Genomic DNA, 27,316 nt, shown 5'->3' on the forward strand with positions numbered 1-27,316 from the left:
TGTTACAGATCCTTGGGGAGTCCTATAAGGATCAGTCAAGCCTACGGTGAGGGAGAAGACACACACTCACATTTACACACACACACACACACACACACACTCACACTTACACGCACGCACACTTACACGCACATTCACGTGCACACACTCAAACGCACGCGCACGCTGGCTGCTGCAGGCTGCATCCTTCCTCTCCATCAGTGTTTTCACGGAGATGTACGGATCTGATCACGTCTTCTTCCGCTGCCACACCGCCGTGCACAAGTGCATCTGCGCGCTGATCGATTCCTGTATCGGAAAATAATCCGTAGCCGCATGGTGACGTCACGTCGTTGATCGGTAATAGTGGCTGGGCGGGCTGGTTGGTGGGCGGGTGGCTGTTGGGTGCGCGGATGCCACGGGTAGGTGTATGGTTGCATTGAGAGCAAACACCGGATAAGAGAAAAGGAAGATCAATTTCGCGAGAGGAGTGTTTGTGGACGAGCGTCGGGACTGTTATGTAGAAGCTGTCACGGCCGCCTGCAGGAGGAGGATGGATGCGTAACTGGACGGATCGAGCCAGCTGTGGCCTGCTTCTTACAGCAACATCTGGCCGGTGAGTCCACTGACAGCCGCAGCCGCTTGCCAGGCGCGCGGGCATTTCTGCTTGTGTGAACCGGACAGGAAGGGAGAGAGGGAAGGAGGGGAGGGGGGGTGTGTGGGGGGGGCGCTCCCCTCCTCGGTCTCTGGTCCGGGGAGTCGGTGTGACCTCGTCCTTGGTTGAGTGATTGATGTGCACGTTTGACAGACTGGCTGCGTGGCAGCATATGATGAAGGCTCATCACGGATTGTGCTCGTGCTCTTATATGCGGGAGGGAGATCATGAACGTGACATGCTGTTAAATGCCTCGTGTGCAGCATGCATGCACACCTGCAAATGCCAAACCATAGATTTAGAACTATTACAACTGGGAATAATGCTGTTACATGCATGGATTAGAAATCATCATAATACCTCGATATTAATCAAAATAAATATCAGAGAAAGAACTGTATTCTTGTATTGATCCTCTTTATCAGTCCCTGTAGACATTGATACCATAGGTGCATAAAATGCAACAATCCCAGTGTGCAGGAATAGCATGTAATAAATACACTACAAGTCCTTGCAGAGATATTTAAGAGGTTTAAACACAAAATAGCGTAGAGGTTAAGGTCACAGAGAATCCCTGCAGGATTATTATAGGAGGTAAAGCACAATATGCTCTCTGTAAACTGGCACTTTGACGGCATGACAGAGATTTTCTGATACTGGTAGTCCCCTACTTGTCCACGTCTTAACCAGCTTGTAGTCCTCCTGCAGGGTCAGAGAGGGCGCCTTAGCAGCCAGCCGGTTCTGGACGATCGCGGGGAGGAGGTGGAGGAAGAGATGGAGATGGAGGAGGGGGATGCAGAGGGGGAAGGGCCCATGGCGGTCAGAGAGGGGCCGAGCGGTCACGGCCTCCAGCGGGACAACAACAGCAGCACGACAACGACAACAACCACCAACCTCCTGGCTTCTGTCAAAGAACAGGTAAGAGGATGGAGATGCTGCAGTCACACCCTTGTTGATGTGTGTGCGCCGTAATTTCCCACCTATCGTTATTTAACCCACCAGTTCAATCACTTATGATCTTGACTTCTACCTTTGAGTTCACTCTTTAAGTCCTGTACTAATTTTCTGCAGCTCATACCTTAACTATCTTCCCTGAGAATGTTACCTAACCCCTGACCAAATGGCCCAGAATCATCAAGGGATGTTTTTGAACACACAAATCTAACAAGAAATGGTTTTTAAAGTTATTTAATCTATCTGCGTCTCTTTGTGGTAAACTGTTGGACAATCTTTGAAGAAATGCTAAATGTCCAAGGTGCCTTGGGCCTGTAGCTTGTAGGTCTTTTGTATTGGGCTAACAGGACACCTTGTGGCTGTGATAGAGGGGAGCGCCAACCCTCTGGCTCCGCCCCTGCTCACAGGATAAATAGTGTGATGTGATTCACCCAAATTTACCAAATAATCCAGAGGATTATCTCCAGATGACACTGCACCGTAATGGGTCTCCACGCTGAGCGTTCCAAATTTACATTAGAAATTCTATTAAAATTGTCATTAATCATTTACTACAATGAGGACTTTTAATGCAACGCAGCATCAGAAAAGACCAAAAACAGTTTGAGGGACAGATTTTTGACAGGTTTCACAGGAGTATGTTTATTTGATGACTCATTTGCTCTGGACATATTTTCGATCTGAATATTTATTTGAACCGACAGCCAGAGATGTTAACTTTTGCTATTGACACATAAAAAACATCAGACTAGAGGTTCACATTAATGGAGGAATATAAAAACCGACACTTGCAGCTGCAGTGTAAAGTCGGCCTCTATCTCTCCGTCTGTCTCCCCGCTGTTATTTTTATGCTTCTGTCTATCCCGTCAACATGGGAGCCTGTCTGTTCTCCTGCTCTTAATTATGCCTGGACCGTGGCCATGTTCTCAACTTATTCCCTGGGTGTGTGACTCTGAATTCGGCACACTGCTATTTAAAGGCTTATGATGTCCAAGAAAAGAGAATCTGCTCTTACTTTTAATCTGCAATTTTCCTCGGAGCTAGCAGACAGAAATGTTGATGTGAAGTTTCCGATGTTTTGGCTGCTGTGCTGAAGCTTTGATATTCTTTTAACACAGCAGGAGGTGGCTTGTAACCCTTCAGATGTATCTAATGTCTGCTTGGTGCAGGAAACTTGCTAATTTCACACATGATGAACCATTTTCCTGCAGACGGGTCGTTTTGTTGCAATGATGGATGTGTTTGTTGCTTCATTTCTGCAGGAATTTCTGTGTTCTGTGTTTTTATCAGAGGTGAAGAAAAGCAATTACATCCAAAACTATAAACGAAACATGCATAATTCACTTTTATGTTACCAGGTCAAGAGGTGTGAAGTCAAGGGTGTCTGTTCTAGAGATTTCTGAAGAGATTTGACTTCTCATCCATAGAGGTTCTTCAGTTCTCCAGTTCTGATTGACTGGTGTGGAGTCTAATACATTCAACCTCTGCAGTGTTGCTGAGGTCACATTTTGGCTGTAAATCCACCTGACTGTCATGTGAGAGCCGTTAGAGTGACACAAGTCAAGGCTTGAATGGGCTTTGAAGTGTTTTATAATCCTGCAGGGGCAATCTGGAGGCAGGATAAGCAGCCTTCACAGGAGCCACCTCATGTCCTTATATGGAAAGACAGAAACACAAGATCTCTGCTTTGATTGCAGCCAGGGACCTTTGTTTACATGTTTATCCCTCTCTCATAATCAGACTAATAATACTTAATAAAATAATGCCTCTTTATAGAAAGTTATCTGCGTCTAATGTGTGCGAGAAGGTGCTTCGTGAGCTAACACGGAGCATAAAAAGAAAAGGAAGAGGCTGGAAGAAAACTGAAATGTGCAAGCTCCAGAAATTATTTGTTTTTATTTGTTCAACATTTAAAAGGAAAAACAAATGTTGATCATCATTCTGCATCGTATCTATGTAAATATTTGCATGTTAATGAAGAATCTGTTGGTGATGGACAGACTTTTACACCAGAAGCATGTCGCTTTGTCGTCCAAGTAACATTTTCCAATCCAATTTGAGCATTCGTTGGTGCTTTGCAGGATAATTGTTTGTGGGGAGAGCTAAGTATGTGGGAATACAATCCCAGAACCCATCAGTCATTCTCTGACGATGCTTTAGCTGTTCATTTATCTTTACTGCAGCTAACAATCTGGTGATGCATGCCATTTCTCCATTCCTACTCGGTTCACACACCTGAAGCTGCTCGTCAGACCGTAACCAAAAACAAGCAAACAAAACGTCTTGATCTGAATCATATCTGGATATCTGCTGGCTACATCTGACGCCTCTAAATATTGGCGGAAAGCTCCAAAATATTTGCTAAATCACTGCCATCCCATAGCCGTCGTGTTCTTAGACTGCATTGCTGCAAGAATTGAACCAGGTCCAAGTTTTTTGGTCCAGAAACATTGAAGTAGATGTAATAACCAGGCAGAAGCTGGTCGCAGAATATAAGCGAGAACATTGTTCTTGTCTTTGATATTTGAAGCTGCTGCCAACAGTCAACATTGATTATTAAGCGTGACCGACATCTTCCCCAACCTTTACCCGTTTAAGTCACCTAGATTTGCAGAGAAAACCTGCAGGGGCAGATAAGAAAAGACAAAAACAAACCATTTCAGAAACATTCATTTGAGTTGTTCTGCCCTCATTTGTAATTTTGCTCTGAGGACTTGCTGGAAGACATGAGCTAGGCGACCATAAAGTCTCCCCTCAAGAGAAGAATTCTTATTTCTCCTTTAAAAGTCTCCTTAGAATCTGATAACAAGACAGCAAATATGGATAATTACCCCCCATCAGCCTTAAAGAAACACCCTCCGACATACAACAAGGCTCTCATTCTGAACTTTGAATCTGCCAGAGAGCAAACATGTTATAATGTCTCTTGTCTCAGACTGTTGAACAGGCTGAGACCGGAAAATATAATCAAGTTGCTGTACAATTCTCTGTGTTGAAATGCATGCGGCAGCGCTGCTGAAGCGACAAATCTACCGCCTGCAGTTCCTCCACAGAAATGTCAAATTAGACGTGCTAAATGGAGCACATCAGTTATTGCATTCTATTGTGTTTGAGGCCTGGTGCTTTTTCACTCTGCTCTCATTTAGCCCATTAAAAGTTGGAGAGTGATCGACGTGGAGAGGGAAATACCAAATCTGGAGACGAGAGGGGAAACATAGAACCGATGCTGTGTCAGTGCTCGATTTAGTCACTTCTCGAGCAAACGCACGGAGATTGATTAGATGTTGAGACAACAGCCTGCAGAGAAGATGCTGCCAGTTGAAATATGAGTCGGATGTTGCAGCTATTTGCGTCATTGTGATAAATCAAGAGTGAAATATGTCTCTGATATGAGATGTAAACAGTTCACAGCACTGTCACAATATGATTCACAGCTGTGCTCGGAGAGTTTCTTTGCTGTGTGTTTGTTGGTGTTGACCTCCAGCTTCTGAAGTGACTCTTTAATGAACAGCAGTAATCCAATAGGAGTAAGCCATCTGATAGGATCATCTCTTGAAATCAGGTTGTGCAAAAGAAAAGGTTTATGTTATCTGATTGGATCAGGTAATCCAAACCTGGTTATCATAAATCCATTTGTGTTGTCCTGTTTTCAGCAAAGGGCGGGAATCAGACAGGATCAGGGATCAGGCAACATCTGTACAAGATAGTTGATATCTGAAGAAGATTTTATTTACACTAGAATGCTGTTTTGCTTCAGTAACAAACTACTTGAGGTCCTTGTTGGAGTTGAAGGGATGTTGTCACCACATAACGTCACTATTAAACATTACATTTCTTTTTTTAAAGCAGCCTGGAGGATGTGTGGTTGTGTGTGGATGTCTGGCCCTCTGTGGACCTCATATGTGAAGTCCCCTCAAAGCTCTTCAGATGTATTAATCTTTAAAGTCTGTATCTGGATCAGGTTGATCTGATCTGTTTCATTATTAAGAAAATCAGGATCAAAGTGAGCTGGATGATGTGATCCTTAGTAGAAAACAGTGGATTCATAAATCTTTATGAATTAAACCTTTAAGCCTTTCTAACTGTGCCCCGATGATCACATCTTTCCCTTTTGTCGAAAGCATCTGTCAAGGAAAGACTTTGGTCTTTGAAATATGTTTATTCTTTTCCTGCAGAAACTTTAATGAAAAAGTTGATCCCGCTCTTGCATCTGCAGCTTTCAGCTCATTAGATCTGCCTAGCACAGAAATGGGAGCTGGGGTTTTCTAGGAAGGAGCAACCAGTCTAGACTCCACTTGTGAATTTTAAATTTTTACATGTCTGACCTGAAAACATTGTCTGGAGGACAATTTTCTGGACTCACTTTCTTATCTTGCTGCCACCGTGACCAGATAAGGAGTAGAAAATGGATACATGGATTCATTTGACGTATAAGAAATTGAGCTTTGACACAGACGGATGAGCAGTTTTCAACTGTTTCTAGTCTTTAAAGTCTCATCAAACTCTCAGACTTAAAGAGAAAAAGCACTTTTGGTCAACATCTCCAAACAAAACTTTAAATGTCTTTTGACAACAACATTGGAAATGTAATGGAAAACATATATAAAGCACCAAACAATGCAATGAGAAGACTTTTGTTCAAACATTTCTTGTTACTATCAAACATACTTTTCATCCGTTTTTTGCAGGAATTCATTAAAGTGCAACTTCAAAGCCATAACTACACCATCGAGTCAGTTGTAAACATTTGACTATCTTCTTCCTCATTGTATATTTTTCTCTGTACATCAGCTCAAATGCATTTAATAACTTTGGTTCTTTGCCCACATTGTAAAATAATACTCTGATGGTTTCAACAATTCTTGGCTGCACAGCTGTAGCTTAAATTTGTGGCTCCAACAATCGCTTCAGCGTGGGCAAGCAGGTCAATAAACCACAATAACATCACACTAATTCCCCCATTGGTCTGCTTTTTATCCTGTTAGGGAAAACAAAGCAAGTGCATGTTTCATTCATTCTCAAACATAGAGGAATTATTCTGCCAAGCTGTTGTCAGACGTTCATTGGAGGACTTGTTTGCTTCCCTGAGGCCGTCATGAGCAGACTGTTGCAGTGCAGGGCAGCTCCCAGGTGTGAAAGCAGGGTCCCAGTGTATGAATGTGACGCATGCTGCTGCTGAAAAAGAACATGCATGCTCAGCGAAAAAGCCTTCCCAGGATAGAGAGGAGCTCGATAAAACAACAACAACTGGACCAAGTCAGCGCTCTACATGCTTGGATTGATTTCAACGATTAGGACCATAAACAACACGCAAAACGTCCAAGCAGAATCGACAAAACACCTGAGCTCCATTTTGATGCTCGACTTGCCGTGTGGCTGCTGTTCCTGCAAAAGGCTCTCTGCAGGGTTACAAGCTGAATGTAAGGGGTTAAACCTGCTCTCTCAATCCAGTTATGTCATCGCCTCGGTGCTTCCCTGAGCTTCCCTGAGCTTCCCTGATCATATCTGAGACACAAAACCGGATTTCAATGCTTGCTCTCTGACGTATTTTCAGGAAAGAATGAGCTTATGGTGGCCTCTTGTTGCATGCTATTTGGTTGACTCCAAATCGTGGATTCTCAGGGCTGCATGTCAGGTTAGCACTTAGCAGCGTGTGCTTAAGTCATTCTGATGGAAGAGGAATCAGATTTTCTCTTCCCCTTTAGCGCTGAAATCAAAAAAGAAAGTTCACCCTCGGATCATTGTTTTAATCCGTCATGTTCTTTGTGTTTCCAGAGGTTATTTACTCTCCATTTGCCTCCACCTGCCTCATCTACTTAGCCACTTCCATTGTGTCCCAGAATGCCTCATGACAGCCCTGAAGGAGCTAACTCAACCTGTTACTTCCCATTAAGGGTAGGCGTTTGGGCGTTTAAAGAGACTTGAAGTGTTTTAATCTAACAGTGGGTCATGAGTGTAGGTGGAGAGAGCAAGAGAGAAGAATAAACAAACGGATGCACAGCGTTCTGGACAGATGAAGCTATTGTGGGTGGAAGAACTCGTACATCACAGAATGTTTGTTGTACGTCAGAAGAAAAGGAGGCCTCAGGGTCAAATACTTTGTACAGTACTTCAGTTTGAATCATTTGAATAATTTAAGTTTAAGATTCTCCCAAATATGACTTGAGGTTCCGTTTGCTCTAACAGTTTGCAGAAATGTCCTTCAGAGTTTCACTTTTTATCCTTAAACGGAGCCAGAGACTATACCTTTTCACTCAGTCAGTACTTTAAATCTGAGTCGTTCTTGCTGTATCAGGCATTTCTCATTATGTCATGGACAGTATGTATAGCTAGATATTCATGAAAGGGTGAGTAATACTTCTTCAAGCAGCAAAATGGGCTTGAAAATGTTAAGCTGCTCTTTTTTTAACAAAGTCTTTACGGGTGAATTCTCCCTTTAAGACGACGACTTACAGCGAGACCAGCAATGTGTCGCTGCGGCAGAACTAGGCCGAACATTTCACGGATATCACAGATGCGGTCTGGATAAAGTGAACTGGCGGGCTATGATTAGACACGGCAGAAAAGGGAGAAAGCTGCAGAGGTCTGCAGTTGGTGTCACTCGATAAGAGAGAGAAAGACTTTGTGACGGCGCACAATACGCCGTGGAGAATTGTCCGGTAGCCCCCAGCTGGTACAAGACATCGCCTGGCACGCGTCTCCAGACATCATGAGGTGACTGGTGCAGGCCAAGACGTGGCTCTGTTTTGTCCCTCGAGGCTTACCGTAACATGGTGAGGCTGAAACAAGGAGAGCTGTGTGTTCTTGTCCCGTCTCTGTGCTGCTCTGAGGTGATGTAAGGAGACGTCAGGCAGAGTCAGCAGTGATGCTGAGACAGTATGCAGCACGTTCAGACACCATGGGGGTTTGAACGGCTCACTGTAGAGCGTGAACGCGTCAATGATGCATTTAGCATTCATTGTGTACTTAAAATGATGTCTTGTTGACCTTGTCTTACTTGAATGCACCTTGATTCTCTCTCTTTTCATTGATGTTACAGTTTTTGTACCTTGTTGTGTTTTTCTATCATTTGAATCATCTCTTCCGACATTGTTGCTGCTTGTTTTTCTACTTTTCTTCATTTTTGTTCTCAGTAAACAGCTAAAGGCTTAATCTCCTTTATGCAAACACCTTATTTACATCTTTCTATGTTTACCGAAGTATGTTGTTTACCTTTAAAACCCAGTGACTGATTTGCCTTAAAATCAATACTGTGTTATTTTTTATTCTCTACTTAATGACTTAATGATTATTATCCTGGTAAAAATGTCAAACCACCTAAAAAATGAGTACAAAGAAAACAGAAATGAACAAAAACCTTCACATGGCTTGGGTAAATGTGGACACTATTCTCCACTACATCTAAAGTAAAATTGCACAACTTAAAGCTCTCTTATTAGAGCTCCAAAAGATCTACTAGGATAAGCCTTTCTCTTATAAACTACAATGAGTCTTATTTCAAGATCTGCAGATATTATTTTGTGATTCTTTTCAGTTACCACACACAGCTTCATCATCATTATCCTTGAGAAAATGTCAAAACCGTTTAAGAATTGAATAATTAATAAATAAAACCATGACAAGTCCATTTCAGACACACCCAAAATATTAGTTTCCTACATTTGCATATTAGAATATTGCAGCCTTTGCAATATTTTGGAACTGCAGCCTCAGAGGCAGATCTGTCCTATAAGTGGACAAACATCTTTCCCATTAACTCTGAATAATTACTCTGGAAAAACCAACACTTATTAATATTGCAAAATGAGTTGCGTGACGAGCTTCCTCTTGGGGCTCATTAAATTTTCATGAAGTCAAAGCCACTGTGATAACGTAAGGACAGGCCCCCTTTTATACTGTATTTATGTGGTATAATATTTTAAGTGTCTGACTTTAAAAGTTTATTTCTTTAAGTTATTTCTTCATGTCAAAAGCAGATTCATTGCCTCTGATATCAGGCCAGTTGACTTCGTTTTCCCTCTCGGCATGCAGGCTTCTTAAGTCTATAGATGGAGAGACACAAGTAAACAAGCAACATGATGAGACTATTAAATAACTCACTGTCACATTATCTGACCAGAGAGACAGTCGAGGCTCGGTGCATCACAATGCCAGAGCTGACCCAAATACAAAAGAGCTTTTTCTACAGACATGTAAACAGATAACAAATCTGCAAAGGATTAACATTTGTGGCAGTTTATCCTAATGTACCATTAAAATAAAAAAGTAGATACAGTACATGAATAGATAGATGACAAATGTTTCTGTATTTTTTCACATGAAACTGAACTATTCCAGCCAACTGTAAGAATCTTGTTTTTACCAGATTTCAGTCATGGAAGGAAACTCTGCATGAAGCTTTATCAAGTCATTTTTCATGATGGCAGTGAGTTCCTTGGCGGTCATAAGTCCCAGATTGTTGCCACCAGCATGGACAACCAAAATGTCTGGAGCACATTGTTTGGAAATCTCGGCGTAAAAACGAGGAAGGACACCCTTCCAGCCCATTCCTCCTTTCCCAAACCACTCAACAATGGCAGGGAGTCTGAAATTCTCCCCAAACATTTCAGTCACAGCTTTTCTCCCGCGTTGAATGTAACTAGACCCAATTATCCAGATCTTAGGTACTGTTATCTTTCCAGTTGTACTCTTTTCAGTGGTTGTGAGGTGTGGTTACTTGTGGATCCTAAGGCCCTCCATTGTCTTTTCTTGCAACCAGTCTGAGTCACAGTTGAAGGATCCTCATTAGGGGTGCTTGGAAGCTTGGTCTTTTCTTGCTTTGCATCTCGGGTCAGAGTGAATCTCTTTCTTTCTGGAGAAGAGGTCTCTGGGATTTCTTTGGTGCCTTCGGAAATGTCTTCGTAGGGTCTTTTTCTGAGAAATCTTCCTTCAAGGATCTCTATCTTTTTCCTTTTTGGGGAGATGCTTTCTTTGCCTTTGTTGCATTTCTGCAAAATCTCATCAAAGGTACTCTTTTTCTTATTCAGTGGCTCAGTGTGGTCCAAGCTGGAGTCATCCTCCTCAGAGACTGACAGCTGATGTAGACTTTGTTGTAGACTTTGAGCTGGAGAGCTGGGCCTGATGATAGGCTGATCATCTGGCACTGGCAGCTGCTCTGAGTTGTCTTTCACAGATTCAGCGTCAACTAAACTGGGTTTGTTCTCTTCCAAAACTGGCCATTGGTCTTGTGGACTTAGAGACCTTGAGTTGGATTTGGAGGATGAGCTACCACTCTCAGACACAGCCTCCCTCTGCTCAGAGCTTGAACAAAAGTCCACCTGATGGCTCACCGTAAAGAAAGGATGTCCCAACATCTCGCTAGGTGTTATTCTCTGACATGGATCCAACTGAAGCATCTGCTTTACCAGGTCCACAATGTGCTCCTGATCAGCCTTGGGATCTGCTTTTGACAGCAGCCTCCCTGGTATCTGCTGGATTTGCTTGAGGTCATCAAGGGAGCTGAACATGCAATCGATCCATGGCAAGCATCCATACTCATCTGGTGTCTTTAATTTCCAAATGTTCGGCCACGTCATGCTGTAAAACTGGCTCGTTTTGAGTCCAGCATTGATGATGTCCCCTGGCAGCTGGCCTTGAGTTTGGGTTATGAACCAGAGCATCTCATAGTCACTACATCCAGGGTAAAGCACGTGGCCAAGGAGGAGCTCGACAGCTATGCTGCCAAGGGCCCACATATCTGTCGCCTCGTTACAGGGCAGACCTAGCATGGTCTCTGGAGCCCTGTAGAACTTCGGCTGTATACATGGACCCTGCTCTCCTTTTGAGACCTCACAGGCTGCACCAAAGCCGATCACTTTGACCGTTAATTGCTGTTGAACCCGATCAACCAACATGATGTTCTCAGGATTGAGATGGGTATGAGCAATTCCCAAGTTCTTCAGAAGTTGAAGAGTTGTGGCCACTTGAAACAGGATATGCCGGATCTCTTTTAGTGAAAAAGAAGGGTTCGGTCTCCTGTTAATGTAGTCCTTGAGACTGATGTCCAGCAGTTCAAACTCCTGACACAAGTGTCCTTTGTAGATGAAGGAGCTGTCCCACTTTACAAAGTGCCAGGTGTCAGGATCGAAGGCTCGCAGCTTTTGAAGCGTGCCGTCCTGCTTTTCTTCCTCAGACTCAATCTTTGTCATCTTTACAGCTACCTTCTCCTTGGTTGATGTCTTCACACACTTCGCAACCCTTGCAAAGGAGCCTATACTGATAAGCTTCTCAACAATGTAGTTTGAAGACATCAAGGAAAGCTGGCTGCCTCGGATGACTTGGAGGTCCATGTCTGAATAGACTCAGACACTTTTGCTGTAGAAACCTTCTGCTTATAAATCAAAGCTTGGGTTCAGCGAAATTCTTCCAAAGTTTTTAAATTTAAAACCACCAGAAATGCCAACCAATAATCGTGGACTTGTATCTGCTCAAGCAAGAGAAGAGTGAGCTCTACTTTGATTTGAGGAGAGATATCTGACTGGAATGTTGCTTTTTGTGAGGTGTATCAGAATATTCTCAGTTGTTACATCAGCTCATTCTATGGGATCCTCAGGTCGTCATGGTGACACGCCAGCCTGAAAGAAAACAGCTTTATAAGAATTTAAATGAGAAAAACAGATATTTAATATTTTAATGTTTGTCTATAAAAACGTCCAAAACAATCAAAATCATAGTTCACTTAAAATGTGTAATGTTTAAAGCCTCTGGAGACTCATATCCACAAAAAGCTTCTAACTATGTCATTTATAATCTGATGTTTAGAATATCAGTTATCTTAAAATATAAGGAATAACTGTTCAACCATTTAAGTTTCTGAAAACTTTCCGATACTGGGTATGAAGTGGGTGGGATGTTTTTGAGATTTGTTTTTTAATAAACCATTAATAAAAATACACACATGTCCCGGCCTAATCAAGTGCGACAAAACTGCTCTGTCTGCCTTCATGAGTCTGAGCCTTAGCTGGCTAACTACGTCCTGCCTGTTTTGCTTTGTCCAGACCAAGTAACCCACATCACAGATGTTAAAGTTGCCTTAAAACTACAGAAAACCAGGTTGAGTGTATCAAAACAAACAAAATGGACCTCTTCAGACCTTTCACTGTGACTGAAAACATTTCCAAGATTACTCGACAAAAAGGTTTCCCGGGGGGGGACGTGTGTCTTCCGGCCGAGTAGTTTTATATTTAGACATTATTTGCAGACAGCTTATTCTCTGGTGGACCTCCATGATGACACCAGCTGTGGTTTTTCTAGAAGATTTACGAAGCAGCTGGGAAACCTCCGTGTTATGTAACTGAATTCAAATGAGGAGGTGCCAGAGCTACCAGCCATTCGGCGACAGTCGGTAAACATCTGCTCCTCTTTGGTACCCTCGAGCCAGGCATTGGATTCTTACCAGCTTTTAGCACTTCTAATAAGTCAAGCGTAAAGTGTTGCAGTGTTTGTGTTGTCAGATTGCCAGAAGAACACTCTAATCACGCACTTTCGTAGATAATTTAATACATATACAGTATATTTACGTTCTTAGCTCATTTAATCATGGACATGTCTTAAAGGTTTTTAATGAAGTGTTTTTTTGTGATGATCTGAGATTTTAACCCCTTGAATCATGAAAACCATAAACGACACACATCAACTTGATTACTTTAGTTTCAGACTTATTACTTATCTACATTTTCAAATGTTGTCTCTTTTATTCAGACAGTGTTTAGACTGAAATTATTATTTTGACTTCAGACATCCATCCATTATCTATACTGCTTTTCCCGTTTGGGGTCGCAGAGGACTGTACTATTCACCAGTCGATCACAGGGGTGACATATAGAGACAGACACACTCACACTCACATTTACACCTACGGATAATTTTAGAGTCACCAATTAACTTAATGAGCATGTCTTTGGACTGTGGGAGGAAGCCTTCACAGACCGAAGACAGAGAACATGCAAACTCCACACAGGGGGTCCTGTCCGACGGGTATTCAAACCAGGAACTTCCTCGCTGTGAGGCCACAGAACTAACAGCTAAACGGTGGTTCATATTTATTTCTTGTACAGTCTTTAAAAGAGTTCAATAAGAAGTTGGTCTTTTCTTTTTCTCCTCACTATTGTAAATTGGGGTCTAAAAGAAATCGGACCTCGGTCTTGAATCCACTTAAATTTTTTTTTTAAAAGAGCTGCATTCTCTCCACAAGCTCACAGAAGGTGAGAAACAAGTCATGCAGAAAAAAAGCATGAAATGGGGTTTTACATTTAATTCTAACTGGCATCAAATAGGTCTTAAAGAAGGGGCTTAAATTGCAGTCTCACGGCGGATACAAGGATGTAATGAGTGTCGTAAATGTCTCCCTGCAGGAGCTGCAGTTTGAGCGGCTGACTCGGGAGCTGGAGGAGGAGCGGCAGATTGTGGCCAGCCAGCTGGAGAGGTGCATGCTGGGAGCTGAGTCGCCAGGAGGAGATAGTAGCAGGTAGATTTGAAGTCTTGATACTCACTCACTACTCACTGTTTTATCTCATTTGTTTGCAAAGAAAGAGAAACAAACGCTGATATTCAGTGAGGTTTCTTTGTTGTTCTGACATTTTAAGTCTGAGTGTTGTTGTTATTTAGCTCAAAGTTATTGCCTTCAAAAGGGTTTGAAACCAAAAACGCCTCGAGCACATTTGAAAGAAGAGATTAAACAGTGATTCTGTGCTCTGACGTAAACTACAAACAGTTAGCATTCCCAACAGACTAGCTCAATAACATTATTTTAAAGCTAACTTAGTTTAACTTCTAACACCAAGAAACTCTTCATACAAGCTTCAGTTAGAGGTCGGATGTTATTTTTTGACAAGACAACAGGTCACATTGTATTTCCACTTTTTGGAAGATGCTTTTACAGTGGTCTTGTTTTTATACAATTTTGGTGGGAATATAGGAAAGTATGTGTTTGTGCGTGTGTTTGCATACCTCTTGGGGGTGCAGCGGTGTCCTTTGATATGAAAAACTAAAAATGTGTGTTTGTGTGATTGAAAGAGAGAAACTGAAACACAACACACAACATTATGTTCACAACACTTGCATACACACAAGGTTATACAACATCCGATCCCCAGCTGAGGTCAAATTACTTCAGTTTATTTGATCAATTTGAAGAGAAAATGGAAATTCACACAAAAGCATCTGAGGCTTTCTTTGTCCTTGAGCTCTTATTTTGCAGATTGAATGTGAAAGGATCATTTAAAGGCAAATATTTCAGAGATATTTATATTTCAGTTTCACATTTCAAACACTTTCCTTCTACCTCTTCCTGGACTGATTGAATCTAAAGCATAGCATTGTGCCTCTGATTTGATTTATGTCTCTCTCTCCATTTCCTCCTCCTCCTCTTCTCTTCTGCTGAAGCTCGTCTGAGAAGTCGTTTGCATGGAGAACTGCAGGTAGGATTTCTTATTTTTCTACCTTTAACTGTATTTGTTGTAAAGCTATTTTTTAGAATAAGGTGACAAGAGAATTGGAGTTTTAAAACCAGAAGTGAAAATATGAAGTTTTAACATCTTAAAGTAAAGGTTTTGTAGCTCTAATGCACAGGACTGTGGCGTTAAAGGAGACATTTTCCAGATGTATAAAGTCAGTTTAGCCTCCAAAGAGGCTGAAAATTGCCTGCAAGCAGCACAGGCCGCTGAAGCAAAACAAAACAATGTTTCCGTTGGAGTATATGGGCTCTGAAATGGAGCCATTTACTATTCTGTCACAGATCCCTCTGCTCTGTTTCCTGGTTCATTCCTCACTGTCGGTTTTCCAATAAAGAAAACGTACGGCTATAAAATGTTTCATTCTTTTCCGCCAATGAATCGACACTTTTAGTCTCGTAGATTAGGGAGATTCTGTCTGCTGGACGGTGATGCTGGACGATTGTGTTCACTCAGACTTCACTATTTGTTTTATATCATGTGTTGAAATAATAATCCACTTTTGACACAAAGATGTTAGACAAACCGTCAGTCGAGGACTTGATGTGTAATTTGAATTTAACAGCTGATTGTTTCTGCAGGTGGAGATTTGCAGGGCGGAGCCATGGAGGCGTCCGGTCGTCACCTGGAGGCGGAGGAGGGACTCTTCATGCCTGAACCGGACCGCGCCTCCCTGCATGACAGTGAGGGTCTGTTAAATTTACACACCACACGGTCTGAGGAACATTATAGCAGAATGTAAAGGAGAAGAGCTTGATGCTTTCTGAGATACTTGTTTGTTTTAGAATCACCCTTATAACGAGGTTATCTTTTAAACTCCAGTTTAATAAGATAGATGTTTCTGTTCTTGCTTTATTTCTCACCATGTTTACATTTTTGAGTTGACTTGAGTACCATGATTGGATCTCATACAGGCAGGAGTTTTTCATTTGATTGCTTTCTTTTTGACTTCATTAAATCAAAAGTTACTGGGGACTTCTTCTCTTACTTAAAAGTAGTCCAAACCCCTGGTCTCACATCCAAACTGTGTCTCTTTAACATGAAATATAAATGACTAAAAAGTCCTTGAAGAAGTGAGAGGAAAAAGAACGTGCTTAGTTATAATTTATTAAGAGCTTGATGCTTAAAAATTCAGCTCATCTGCTTCATCAGGACTCCGGGATAACACAGAATTTGACTGCCAACATAAGCAACTCAAAATCTGTGTACTACTTATAGGTGCATAATGTATGTGACATGGTTCTACCAGCAGAGATATGAGAACATGATGTATGTGACATGGTTCTACCAGCAGAGATATGAGAACATGATGTATGTGACATGGTTATTCAATACAATTCAAAAAACTTTATTTGTCCCCGGGGGGCAATTCAAAGGCACACAGAGCAGTAAATTAACAACAGTGCAAGTAAACAAAACATTTTAACCTCAATATAAAGTATCAATTTAAATACAACTTAAAGCTTGAACTTAACTTAAAAATACAAAATATAAAAGAGTAGAAAGAAGTGGACAGTGATCGGACGAACGGATGTAAACAGATGTAACCAGAACTATGTGCAGTAGTGACCAGATATAAACAGAACTATGTGCAGTAAACGAGAAATAAATATATATATACAGAACTATGTGCAGTAGTGACCAGATATAAACAGAACTATATGCAGTAAACAAGAAATAAATATATATATACAGAGCTATGTGCAAGTAATAAATATATATATACAGAGCTATGTGCAAGTAATAAATATATATATACAGAGCTATATACCAGCAGAGATATGAGAACATGATGTATGTGACATGGTCATACCAGCCAAACAGACGTAACATAGTGGAGACGATATATCAGACTTTGGAGAAATCCCCTTCTAAATGTATAAATGTTTACTGGTTGAATTGAAGTCATGATTTCCACATCAACACACTCAAACAAGTTATGATGCAAAGTGTGAGAAATGGGAACCTTCGTGACAAATCCCACAGATCTCACCTGTATTAAGGCTGCACTGGGAGGCTGAAATGCGTGTTTTTGTTCACACATGTTTTATTTATCATTAAAGGTAGACTAAGTCAAAATGTTCAGTGCAGCTTGTAAACACAACATTCAAGCTGGGCCCCTGGACCCCTAAGGCCGGAAGCACACGCCCTTTCGGTAAAAACATCAAGTCTGCCTCCACTCTGCTGCTTGAATCTTACTCTTGATTTCCTTTACCGTCTTGTCAGGAAAGTTTCACATATATTCACACCTGGGAGCTCTGCAGCACAACCACAGCCGGTCGCTGTTGGACATTAGGCATCTTCACTGGAGCGGGTGACATTTAGGTCCATCAAGCTCCCTCGCAGCTCGTGCTAAACCACAGAAGATGGGAGGCCGATAGAGCGGAGCGTTGATGCAGTCAGTGCAGCTGTGAATTCTGATGTGTGCAGGAGAGCTTCTATTTCATCTTTTTTTTAAACAGAAAAGGGTTTTAAATGCTTTTAAAGGAAGTCAAAACTGCAGCTATTGTGTATCCAAAGAAGCCCAAACCAAACCCTGAAAGTTCTGATTACAATAAATTACAATATGATAAGTACACATAACTGCAGTGGAGCTGTTTGAAATTTTAAAAACAAACTTGCCTTTGGTCTTATTTATATTGCACACACTTGGAATGGACTGGTAGAGTAAAAATATCCCCCACACGCTCCCTCCTCTTCATCCAACAGGAGGTAAAAGTAGGCCAGCTTTATTGCAGCTCTCCGGTATATATATGCAGATTGTTCCAGAAGCAGCGTAAAGGCTTAATGCAGATATCTGCACGTCTGTATTTATATGCATAATGTCTTTTGGTTGAAGTTGAAAGCAGAGTGAGATAATATGCAAATCGATGAAACAGCAGCAGCTGATGTGACGGTTGTAATCCTCCCTCAAACTTTCACAAGGAGAATGAACATGTAATAATTCAGACTTAGTGTTTCCTCACCCTCTTGTGTCTCCGTCCTCGCAGGTTCTGGAGGTCTCTCGGCTCAGATGACCTCCTATTCAGACAGCGGCTACCAGGACAGCAGCGTTAGTTACTACAGCAACCAGAACGTGGTGCGTTCGGAGCCCCGAGCATCGATATCCAGGAGCCCGAGAGCTGAAGGTCAAGCCTCTGGGCAGGTAAGTCTGATCCCTAATGGGTCACCATCACAAGTATGGATTTGTTACTCTGCGAGAGATGTAGTACTCTTCACAAGTATAATGCTGCCTTCATGTGCTCATCAGAAATATATATTTTTTTTTTACCAAATTATGATGAGTTATGAGCACAAACAGCCCTAGCAAAGTCGTAAATACAAGCGTAAATATTTCACTTATTTTAAGCCACATTCACCTGAAGAGTCCAGACAAACATCTGATTCTACATGTTTTATGCAGGAATGAAGATTGAACTTGTGATTTATTCCTATCCAGCCTCACTGGGCGGTTTAGATGTCTTAATTTCCCTCTGAGACGTTCGAGGCTCTGATAGATGAAGGCGGCACAGATCGGCTAACAGTTGGTCGACATTTTAACATTTAGTAATAAGGAGGAGAAATGAAATCTTTGTTGCCATAAATTAGAAACATCTTTTCTAAGGGTCTGAAACATAATGTATTTACTCCCCACAGAGCGTGGCTTATGTTGAAATTAATTTCAACATTTATTCATTGGCACGCGCGTTCAGTTAGTCGCACAAATGAAGGAGATAATGGTGCTCTTCATCAGACGGGATGGAGCACCCTGCCTCCATGTGTCACATTACTGGTAATTTGGCGAGCATGTTTGCAAACTGCAGCAGTGTGAGGAGTCTCATTTTTAAACACAACTGAGTGAAATGGATTTCATGCTCGAAATTCTTGTAGTTTTGATAAGGCTTTAACATAAACCCACGCTACCACACAAAGTGAAAGCTGTGTTTTCTATCTCGTGCTCGCTGCAGGTGTCTGGTCGGATGTTGCGCAGGATGGCCTCCCTCCCCTCCAGGAGTCAGTCTCCCGGTTGCGGCACTGCTGGCACTGTCTCGCCCTCCCGCATCTCCCTGCGAACATCCCAAGGCAGCACCTATGACTCGCCCATCCTCTCTGAGCCGAAACCTCTTCCCGCCATATTCCCCGGCACCTCCATGCCGCCGTCTTGCCCTTCGCCGACCTCCCCGACTGACGGCACGCAGGCCCTGGGCGGTGGTGGAGGAAATGGTGGACTAGGAGGAATTATAGGAGGAGGTCGTCTCGGCTCCACTCTCTCTCTGGTGGAGGGGCGGGGTTTGACGGGGTCACCGCTGCGTTCGGGGATGACGGCCGTCCCGCAGCACTACGGCTCCACGCTGCCGAGGCAGAGTCAGCCACTGGCGTACGGAGCAGATCCATACGGCCTATATCAGAGGAGCGCACTGCCCCGCCCGGACTCCCTCATAGGTCAGTCCGACACATCCACATGTAAAAAAACTGCTTTTCGTTCAGTCCAGGACACACCCAAACATGAAGGGCTCCTAAAAATGTGACATATAGAAAATCATGGCTGAAATAAGTCAGCTAAACTCTATATATGTATAAAGCTTTGTTTTATATCACACCTTCAAATCAGCCTGAGTGCTTCACATTTTAATAGACATAAAACAAACAAACACAAATTTGCAACTCTACACGGCCTGCTCAGAACAGGCTGTTTCTGTGTCTGTAGCTTTAAATGAGCTGTGTCTGACCACGCCCCTCTGAGCATCTTGGGTGTCTCCGGCTTTTTTGCTCCATGCCCTATTGTTTACGGTGAGAAGGCAGACTTAGAGGGCAGAACAAACACCTAGCTGGGGGAGGGGTTACTGCCCTTTGTGATGTCATGAAGGGAAAATCTCCAGATTTCCTGTTTAAGCACACATTTTCTGAAAAGTAGAGCAGACAGAAGACGGAGAGGATGTAGACAGACTAGAGACACATATTAGTGTAAGAGAATGTAAGGGAGACAAAAAGCTGGAGGAACAGACCCGGCTTGATGCACAGCGATGTTTGTATCATTACTAGTTCATTATATATTTATGCACTTATCCTTTAAATCCTGGACTTTGTCTGACCTGCCTGATAAAAAAAACAAAAACAAAACGTGTTAGTCTCAAATCGAAAAAAAAGATCTAGAAGAGAGGCTTTGAATCAATCTGACATACAATATCATAAACATGGATGTTGTGTGGAAGAGGAAGGATATGGACTCTATAACCATGTAAAATAAATTAAACTCTGTTTTAAAAGAAGCTGAGGTATTGCTTTGTCTCTCATACTTTCCTTTTCTTCAAGTGTTTTTGCCATCTGAGCTGCAAAACAAGAATCTTCTAGTGAATAGAAAAGGTAACAGTAGTCTCTGCAGCTTGTAATCAACGGTTGAGCTAATGTTTTGGAATCTTTAAAGATAGTTAATATCTGTAATTAGAAATATTCCTTAAAAAGGATGTATAAATGACAATGTTATAAGAAGGATACAAATGAATATCGGTGTAAAATCATTGAAATAACCCAAAAATGTCTGATTCATCCGACACTGCTTCACTAATCAAAGTCTTTTTAAATTATTTCTTTGTGCTGATAAAGTGTCGGTTAAAAAAACAAACCCACCACCATCTGCCCCTGGCTGCAGATTTGTGGTGCTGAGTTTTTCACGTTGTGTCGCTCTGCAGCATCCAGACAACAGTCGGATTCCTTCAGAAGTTGTTTCTATATTTGTTGAGCTATTTTGCAGCTTAGAGACCATGTGCATGACTGAATGATCTTTACTTCTTTTCACTCAGGCCTTGTGCACATCCTGCTGCTGCTGCACAGTCAGGATCCAGAAGAGAAAATAATACTGAACAGTCCCACACAGTCAGTGCCCCCCAGTTGTTGTTTCACTGGTGTGATTAAGAAAGAGCCAAATGTCGGCTGTTACCAGCTGCGGATTGCACCAAAACAAACCAAATATTTCCTGATTTGTTCAGTCCTGCAGGCTTCATGGGAAGTAGATTAGATGCAGATTGAAATTCACACAGACAGATGCTGGTGTGGCTGCACCTTAAAGCTGCTTTGGAAGTCTATTTTTCTGAGCTGGCAGATGTTTGACACTGTAAGAAATTCAATTAGAGGAGCGCCTCAAGCAGAGGTCGCAAAAAGAAAAGTTCTGGAGTAACTCAAGTAGAAAGATGTGCTTAGTTTATGTTGTACATTTCTAAGATGAGTGTTTACATTTAACAAGGAGGTGTTGTTTTATACTAACACCATCTTTATTTAACGATGTCAATCATCAGAGCAGCAGAATCAGGAAAAGATGTGCTGCAACATCTCGTGCACTTTTTGTTTGAACCTTAAACAATTAAAACCCAACAGGTTTAACTTCTGTTCTTTGATCCCGCTGTCTTCTAAACCTTAAAAGGGAATAATATCTTTTCAACAGCGTGAAAAATAAACCGACCTTCTTCACGTGTCTTGAGTTGTTGTACCAGACTGGAGGTTTTGATTATATGAGACACATTTAATGGCATAATTAAAGTATTAATATGGGCGTATTAAACATCCATGAGAGGATATTTTTGCTTGTAAAATTACACGCATGAACCTCTGGCGTCTTTACATCCTGCGTCCTTGACTTGTCTTTGTTTTTAGTAGTAGTGGCGTGGTTATATTCCTCACAGGCTAATGACTCCATGTTTTTAGCGCCTTGTATTCAACGCTCTGTTTAAGAAGTTAGAGGGGTCAGCGATCAAATCAAACCAGGTCAGAAATCAGACTCACTCTCGTCCAGTGTCTTGAACAAAGCTCTTTTCTGCAGAGCTTGTGGTGCGGATGCTCCTGCAGGAGATGGTCCGAGTGTGTGTGACAGAGTGTGTATGTGTGTGTTTGTGCGTTTGCGTGTGTTTGTGGAATATTTGCTGCAGACCCTCCCCTTGTAAATAAACAAAGCCACGCTCCACAGCCTCGACAACCATTTCCTCTGTTGATTTAATAACCTTTCCTTTGTCCGGAGAAAGTTGACTGAGCAGCGCTGATTTAATATCGTGGCACACAACACATGCACTGTGCAGGATCTCTGCAGAGTTTCTGTATCTCTGAGAGGAATTATCAAACAATGCAGCATGTTGAACAGAAAGACTCTGAGGCAAAGTGCAAGCTCTGCAGGTGATTGTATCTCTGGGAGCTCATTTCATGCTGTTTTTACTCAAATTATCTTCCCACACTGCGAGATAATGCAGCCGGGTCTGATAACATTTTATTTGATGCATGCCAGTATGAAAACTAAAGGAGTGTGATCTTTGAAGGAGGGGGTTTTAATCTCACTAGGTAGATGTGTTCAATGTATCCAGTGTGGGGATTGATCTGCAGCAGTTTAAAGCAGGAAAACGATCACGCTGCAGTTTGTAAAGAAACACATCTATAGAAGAAAAGACTCACAGCGTCATGCTTAGAGTCCTCTCTCCCTCATTGTTTAGAGAACTGATGCACAGGAGAACAAACCGTGTTAGTATCAACCAGTCCGGATGTGCAGCGGTCGATGGGAGCAGAAGAAAGCAGCGGGTGGATACAGTCCAGTGTTTCCTCTGAATCTTTACTCCACAGATGCTGGCCTGTTTGGAAATTGGAACACGTGCAGAAAATGCTTTGTTAATGGACTTAAGGAGGCAAAGCAGTCTAATTTTAGATCAATGTTGGGCCACCTTCTGCAGAAATAAGGATCCTTAATAGCTTGGATAAATGCACTCTTGAGCTAAAGCAAAGAGGGATTCACAATGGAGGCAACATTACATATAAACTATCTCTCTATTTCATAATAAAACTATGTTTACTCTAGCTTTAGTGATGGGGCCCGAGATGAACACTACACTACACACGTTATTATCTGACCTGATGGAGGTCTTGGGTTTCATTCTTACTTTCAAAGATACTCAGCTCTGATTTCTGATGGTTTGAATGAATGTGTGATGTGTCACTTTTCGTCTACAGACGACATATTGTTAGATCACTAAAGGCATAAAAAATCACACTAACATGGATCATCTGGTAAAACTATTGGCAACTATCTAAGTGGATATCTACTTGTTTTTACTTCAGCAATAACTGCTCTTCCTGTGAAAATATATAAAGACGACAAATATGGCTTTGAATATATTATCTTTACTTACAAACATATAAGACCACTTGACTTACAACAAGTCATGACAAAAAAAAAATTCTGAAAAAAAGTTAAATGTTTGTTTATATAATTTCAGAGTAATGCTATCGGCCTGTCTTAATAAAAACAACACGTTTCTGGAGGCTGTTTTTAAAACAACAAACTCTTAATGAGGTTTGGCAGAACGGTGTCTTTGAGCTCTGTATGTTTCGTCTTCTGTTGCAAAGAAAATATTCTGTCTCTGAAATGTGCGTCTTATTTTGCGGTCTTTTACATTTAATTTAAAGGATTTCCCAAACTTGAGAAGATGCTGCTGCTGATATTTGATTTGAGTGAACACAGCTGAGGCTTCATGAGATACTTTGGGGATTATTAGTGCCAGGCTGCTTATTGAGTGTGGCTTACTGACGCCTGTGAGGAGCACACCCAAACAAACATCTGGTAGCTTGGAACCAGATGTATTCATCATTGCCATCAGGATCTTTGGGATGTTAACAGACGATTTGTTTTGTCGTCTGCATAAACGTCAGAACAATTAAAAAGCCCAATATGCTGCAGCCCATCCTTTGGTATGACCTGGTCATGGACATCCTTCTCCCTTCACTCTGCTGTGTTGCAGGATTTACTGCTGAAGTGCTGCTGATGCTGCAGCGACACAGATTTTTTCCTCCCTCCTGCCCTCTGTCACTTTACTAAGCCGTTCCCACTGACCCATATAGGCGTGTTTCTATCACAAAGCCCCTCGGAGCATCAGCATGTGATTATCAGCTGACGGCTCTGGAAGGCTTTATTATGCTGCGATCAGTGTGTGTCCGCTTTAATTCAGTCCATTTGGACGGGATGTGTGGGTGCTTGTGTGTAGCTGCGTCCTGCTCCTGCATGAATGTGTCTTTGTGCATGTGCATGCACATTTCTGCACCTTTTGTGATGTGATTTGTTGTGTTTGTGCATGTGTGAAAAGAGGATGTTAGAAGGATGGGCCGTGTGTAGGAGGCAGAGTCAGTGAACTAAACCAAATGCGTCCTATTCTCTAGCTGGGTGATTCTCATCCTGCGGTTTGCTAAGTGGCCTAATACGTCGCTTAATTCCTCATTCCCAGCTTTCCTGCATATCCAGCATAATCCCAGATTACATGAGGGAGATAAGCAATAGATGGGTATACAAGATTAGTCTATTACCGATCAGCAGCACTCGTAGCTTAGGTAGTGAAACCTGGTGAGCAACCAAAACACAAACATAATCTGTGAGATGATCTCTTCATTTTTGGTAATAATCTAAAACACGGCGACGTCACCGGCGTGTTCGAGGTTTGAGCTACGAGCATCGTGGAACTAAACAAAGTCTTTAACAGAGGAGAAGGAGACGCAGGGGAGGCATAAAAATAAAAAAGATTTAATTAATGTGTTAATGCAGTGATTCCTAACCAGCAGTGCTTGTGCTCAAGGGGGTCCTCCAGTGGCCAGGAGGTATACGTACGATGAGTAATGGGACCTCTACATACCTCACTAATGATAAAGAATTACTGTTTCTGATAAATAACGGAGAAAAAGGAGCTAGTCATACATACATCCTGTAGAGTCAGGGCAGTACAGAACAGCAACAGAGAAGAAGAAGATCTACCCGCACATGCTCAAAAACCACAAAAAAAGTTTTCTTATCACCTGAATAAGACCAAGTGTCCGGGCATGTCTCCTTCTTCTCTCTAATAAATAACTAATCTAATGAAATAGTTCATATAGTAAAGTGACAGAAAGTGGTCTATTACAGGTTTAGATCATGGCTAACACTGATTACACATTTAATAAAGCGAGTGTATTAAAAAAGCAGCATTCAAACATGTCAATAAGATATATGTTAGAATTAAAGATCCTAAAAGACAGACCGATTAATCGGCCAGCCGATAATATTGGTCGATATAAGCATATCCAGTGACCAAAGGTATGGGCTATATTTATTGCTACAGTCCAAGATAGCTCTAAGAAAGATATCGGCCAAAATATCGGTATCGAATTGTTTTCTCACCCTAATATCGACATCAGTATCTGGCCTAAAAATCTCATATCGGTCGGGCCCTAGTCATTATGGTTATAACCAGAATCATATCTCAGTTTAATATTGGAGCATCGGGATGACTCTAGTCATTAGTCATCGATAAATGGTTGAAATATTCAAATTTTGCCGCTCAAGGGCGCCGAGGAAAAATGCCAATGACTAAATCAACATTGACATCTTTCCTGCGTCTTCTGAGAAGAGAGCGGCTTTTCTGTTTTGTATGAACATTTAAGAACAGAGAGCTGCAGAAGCAAACAGCTCCTTCATCATCAGCTCTGAGTGCAAATGATGTTCTTGAGCTGTCGGTCTGCCGCAGCGTGGACCCCCCCCACCCCCTCGTGCCCTAAAGACTCTTTATAATTGGATCTGCTCTGAGATTGGAGGAGGGAGAAACCCTCTGCTCGGCTTGTTTGACTTGCTGATGATGACGCCTGCAGCTGATTCTGAACGACCCAGAGTCTTCATGGCTTTCATGAGCACAACGTCGATTCGGGATGAGTCGGCGTTATGAAAAACAGTGTTTGGTTCGAGCTGGAATTTGCATGATGGCCTCACCTAAAGATGACTCAACTGTGAGCTGAATAATGAGCTGATTTATGTCGGACCATGACAGCGGGTAGTGGTATTATGATAAATGGCTACAGTTTAAAATGCAGCACACAGAGCATTAAACAAACCCCCGTGTTTGAGGCTGTATTTTATGATGACAATACTTAAAATAAAAAACTGCTGCACTGTAAAGTTTTTTAAAGTCTTTGTTATATGGATTCATATTTACAATCTTCATTATGCTGCTGCTCCTTTATTTAACAACATACCTTATCAGTTAGCCTCCATGCAGTTTAAAAACACAAAAACACAAGAATGGAAGACGATTGCTCGGCACAGACAATGGACGAGCTCCAGCATAGCAGTAAAACAACACATGCTTCAGTTATTCTCTGTGACACAAGACCATCAGGGTCAACACCCTACACTTTACAGGTTTACTTTAAATTACTTTAAATCAAACAAGTTTTCAATTTATTTTTGTGTAAGGCGGAAGTTAAACTGTCTGACCTTCCCTGAGTCTGTCTCTTTTTCTGTCTTAACCTTCTCTGAAATCAAAAATGTTGAATATTATCTGAAATATCAAACTTTTAGGGGGTTTTGAGTTTAAACACCATGATGAGCAAATGTCAGATGGTTTCAAGATGAGGGGACAACAGTGTGGCATCAGAGCAACACAGTGAGAGCAAGCATTCATCAAATAATGTCAAATACACGAGGACAAATGTATGTTGAGCTAGTGGAAAAACATATCGACCAGTCCGTGGGCTTCTGACCATTTATAAGAAGCAGGTCCTGAGGAGAGCTAAGGCCATAGTGGTCTGCTCAAATCACCCACTTCAGACTCAGAGTGAGTTTGAGCTTTTATCCTCAGCTTGTCATTTTAGAGCTCCTATGAGGAAAACGAAAAGACTCCAGGTCTCATTTTCCCCGTGAAATTCATTTATTAAATAGCAATTAGCCCTTATCTTGTTTACCTGCTCTCCTTCACATTACAATTGACTAACTTTACTAACTAACAAAAATTCACATTTTGGTATGAGCTCTTGTTTGATTCTACGACAATGTTTTTGTGTTTAATCTGCTTTTTTTCCTCCCCGTCTTTGTCTGTGTACCTGCAGGGCTTCACAGCTCGTACGCCGGTCACTCCGGGCAGATCGATCCCGAGCTGCGGGCAGCGTTGTCTCCGGACAGCCACATGACGCCCGTTTTTGATGAACGCTCCTTCCACAGCCCGCTGTACCACAGCCCCACACACGAACCCCAGGGAGCCCTCTACAGGCCAAACACTGGTACTGGAACATTTCCTTTCCTAACTGCGTGATTAATAAATGAATATAGTTTGATTTGGCTGCAGCAGCAGTGTGCCTTCAAGCAGGTATTTACCTATGCACATGCTTTGGTTTATAACCTTGAAATAATTTGTCCACTTGAACAATTACAAAACAGTGCAAACGGTGGAGGTATTAGTAGTTAGTTTCACTTCGACTCCGAGGATTATTTCTC

The 27,316-nt window shown here is 41.9% G+C and overlaps 1 protein-coding gene across 6 annotated transcripts in view; it reads left to right on the forward strand.

Moving 5' to 3' along the window:
- Positions 1 to 134: 134 nt before the first annotated feature.
- LOC109984183 (plakophilin-4-like) overlaps positions 135 to 27,316 on the forward strand; it is a 40,117-nt gene continuing 12,935 nt past the window's right edge. Inside the window, exons 1-8 of one of the 6 annotated variants that reach the window (XM_029277410.2) lie at positions 135 to 595; positions 1,332 to 1,552; positions 13,981 to 14,093; positions 15,011 to 15,045; positions 15,660 to 15,767; positions 18,069 to 18,223; positions 19,026 to 19,500; positions 26,932 to 27,102. In XM_029277410.2, coding sequence (XP_029133243.2) covers positions 1,409 to 1,552; positions 13,981 to 14,093; positions 15,011 to 15,045; positions 15,660 to 15,767; positions 18,069 to 18,223; positions 19,026 to 19,500; positions 26,932 to 27,102 — 1,201 coding nt within the window. In that variant the 5' untranslated portion in view covers positions 135 to 595; positions 1,332 to 1,408. The remainder of the gene's footprint in view (positions 596 to 1,331; positions 1,553 to 13,980; positions 14,094 to 15,010; positions 15,046 to 15,659; positions 15,768 to 18,068; positions 18,224 to 19,025; positions 19,501 to 26,931; positions 27,103 to 27,316) is intronic. The other 5 variants (XM_065952160.1, XM_065952162.1, XM_065952161.1 and 2 more) reach the window with 5 other exon arrangements.

The sequence above is a fragment of the Labrus bergylta genome, chromosome 24 (assembly GCF_963930695.1).
Source record: "Labrus bergylta chromosome 24, fLabBer1.1, whole genome shotgun sequence".
Classification (NCBI taxonomy): Eukaryota; Metazoa; Chordata; class Actinopteri; order Labriformes; family Labridae; genus Labrus; species Labrus bergylta.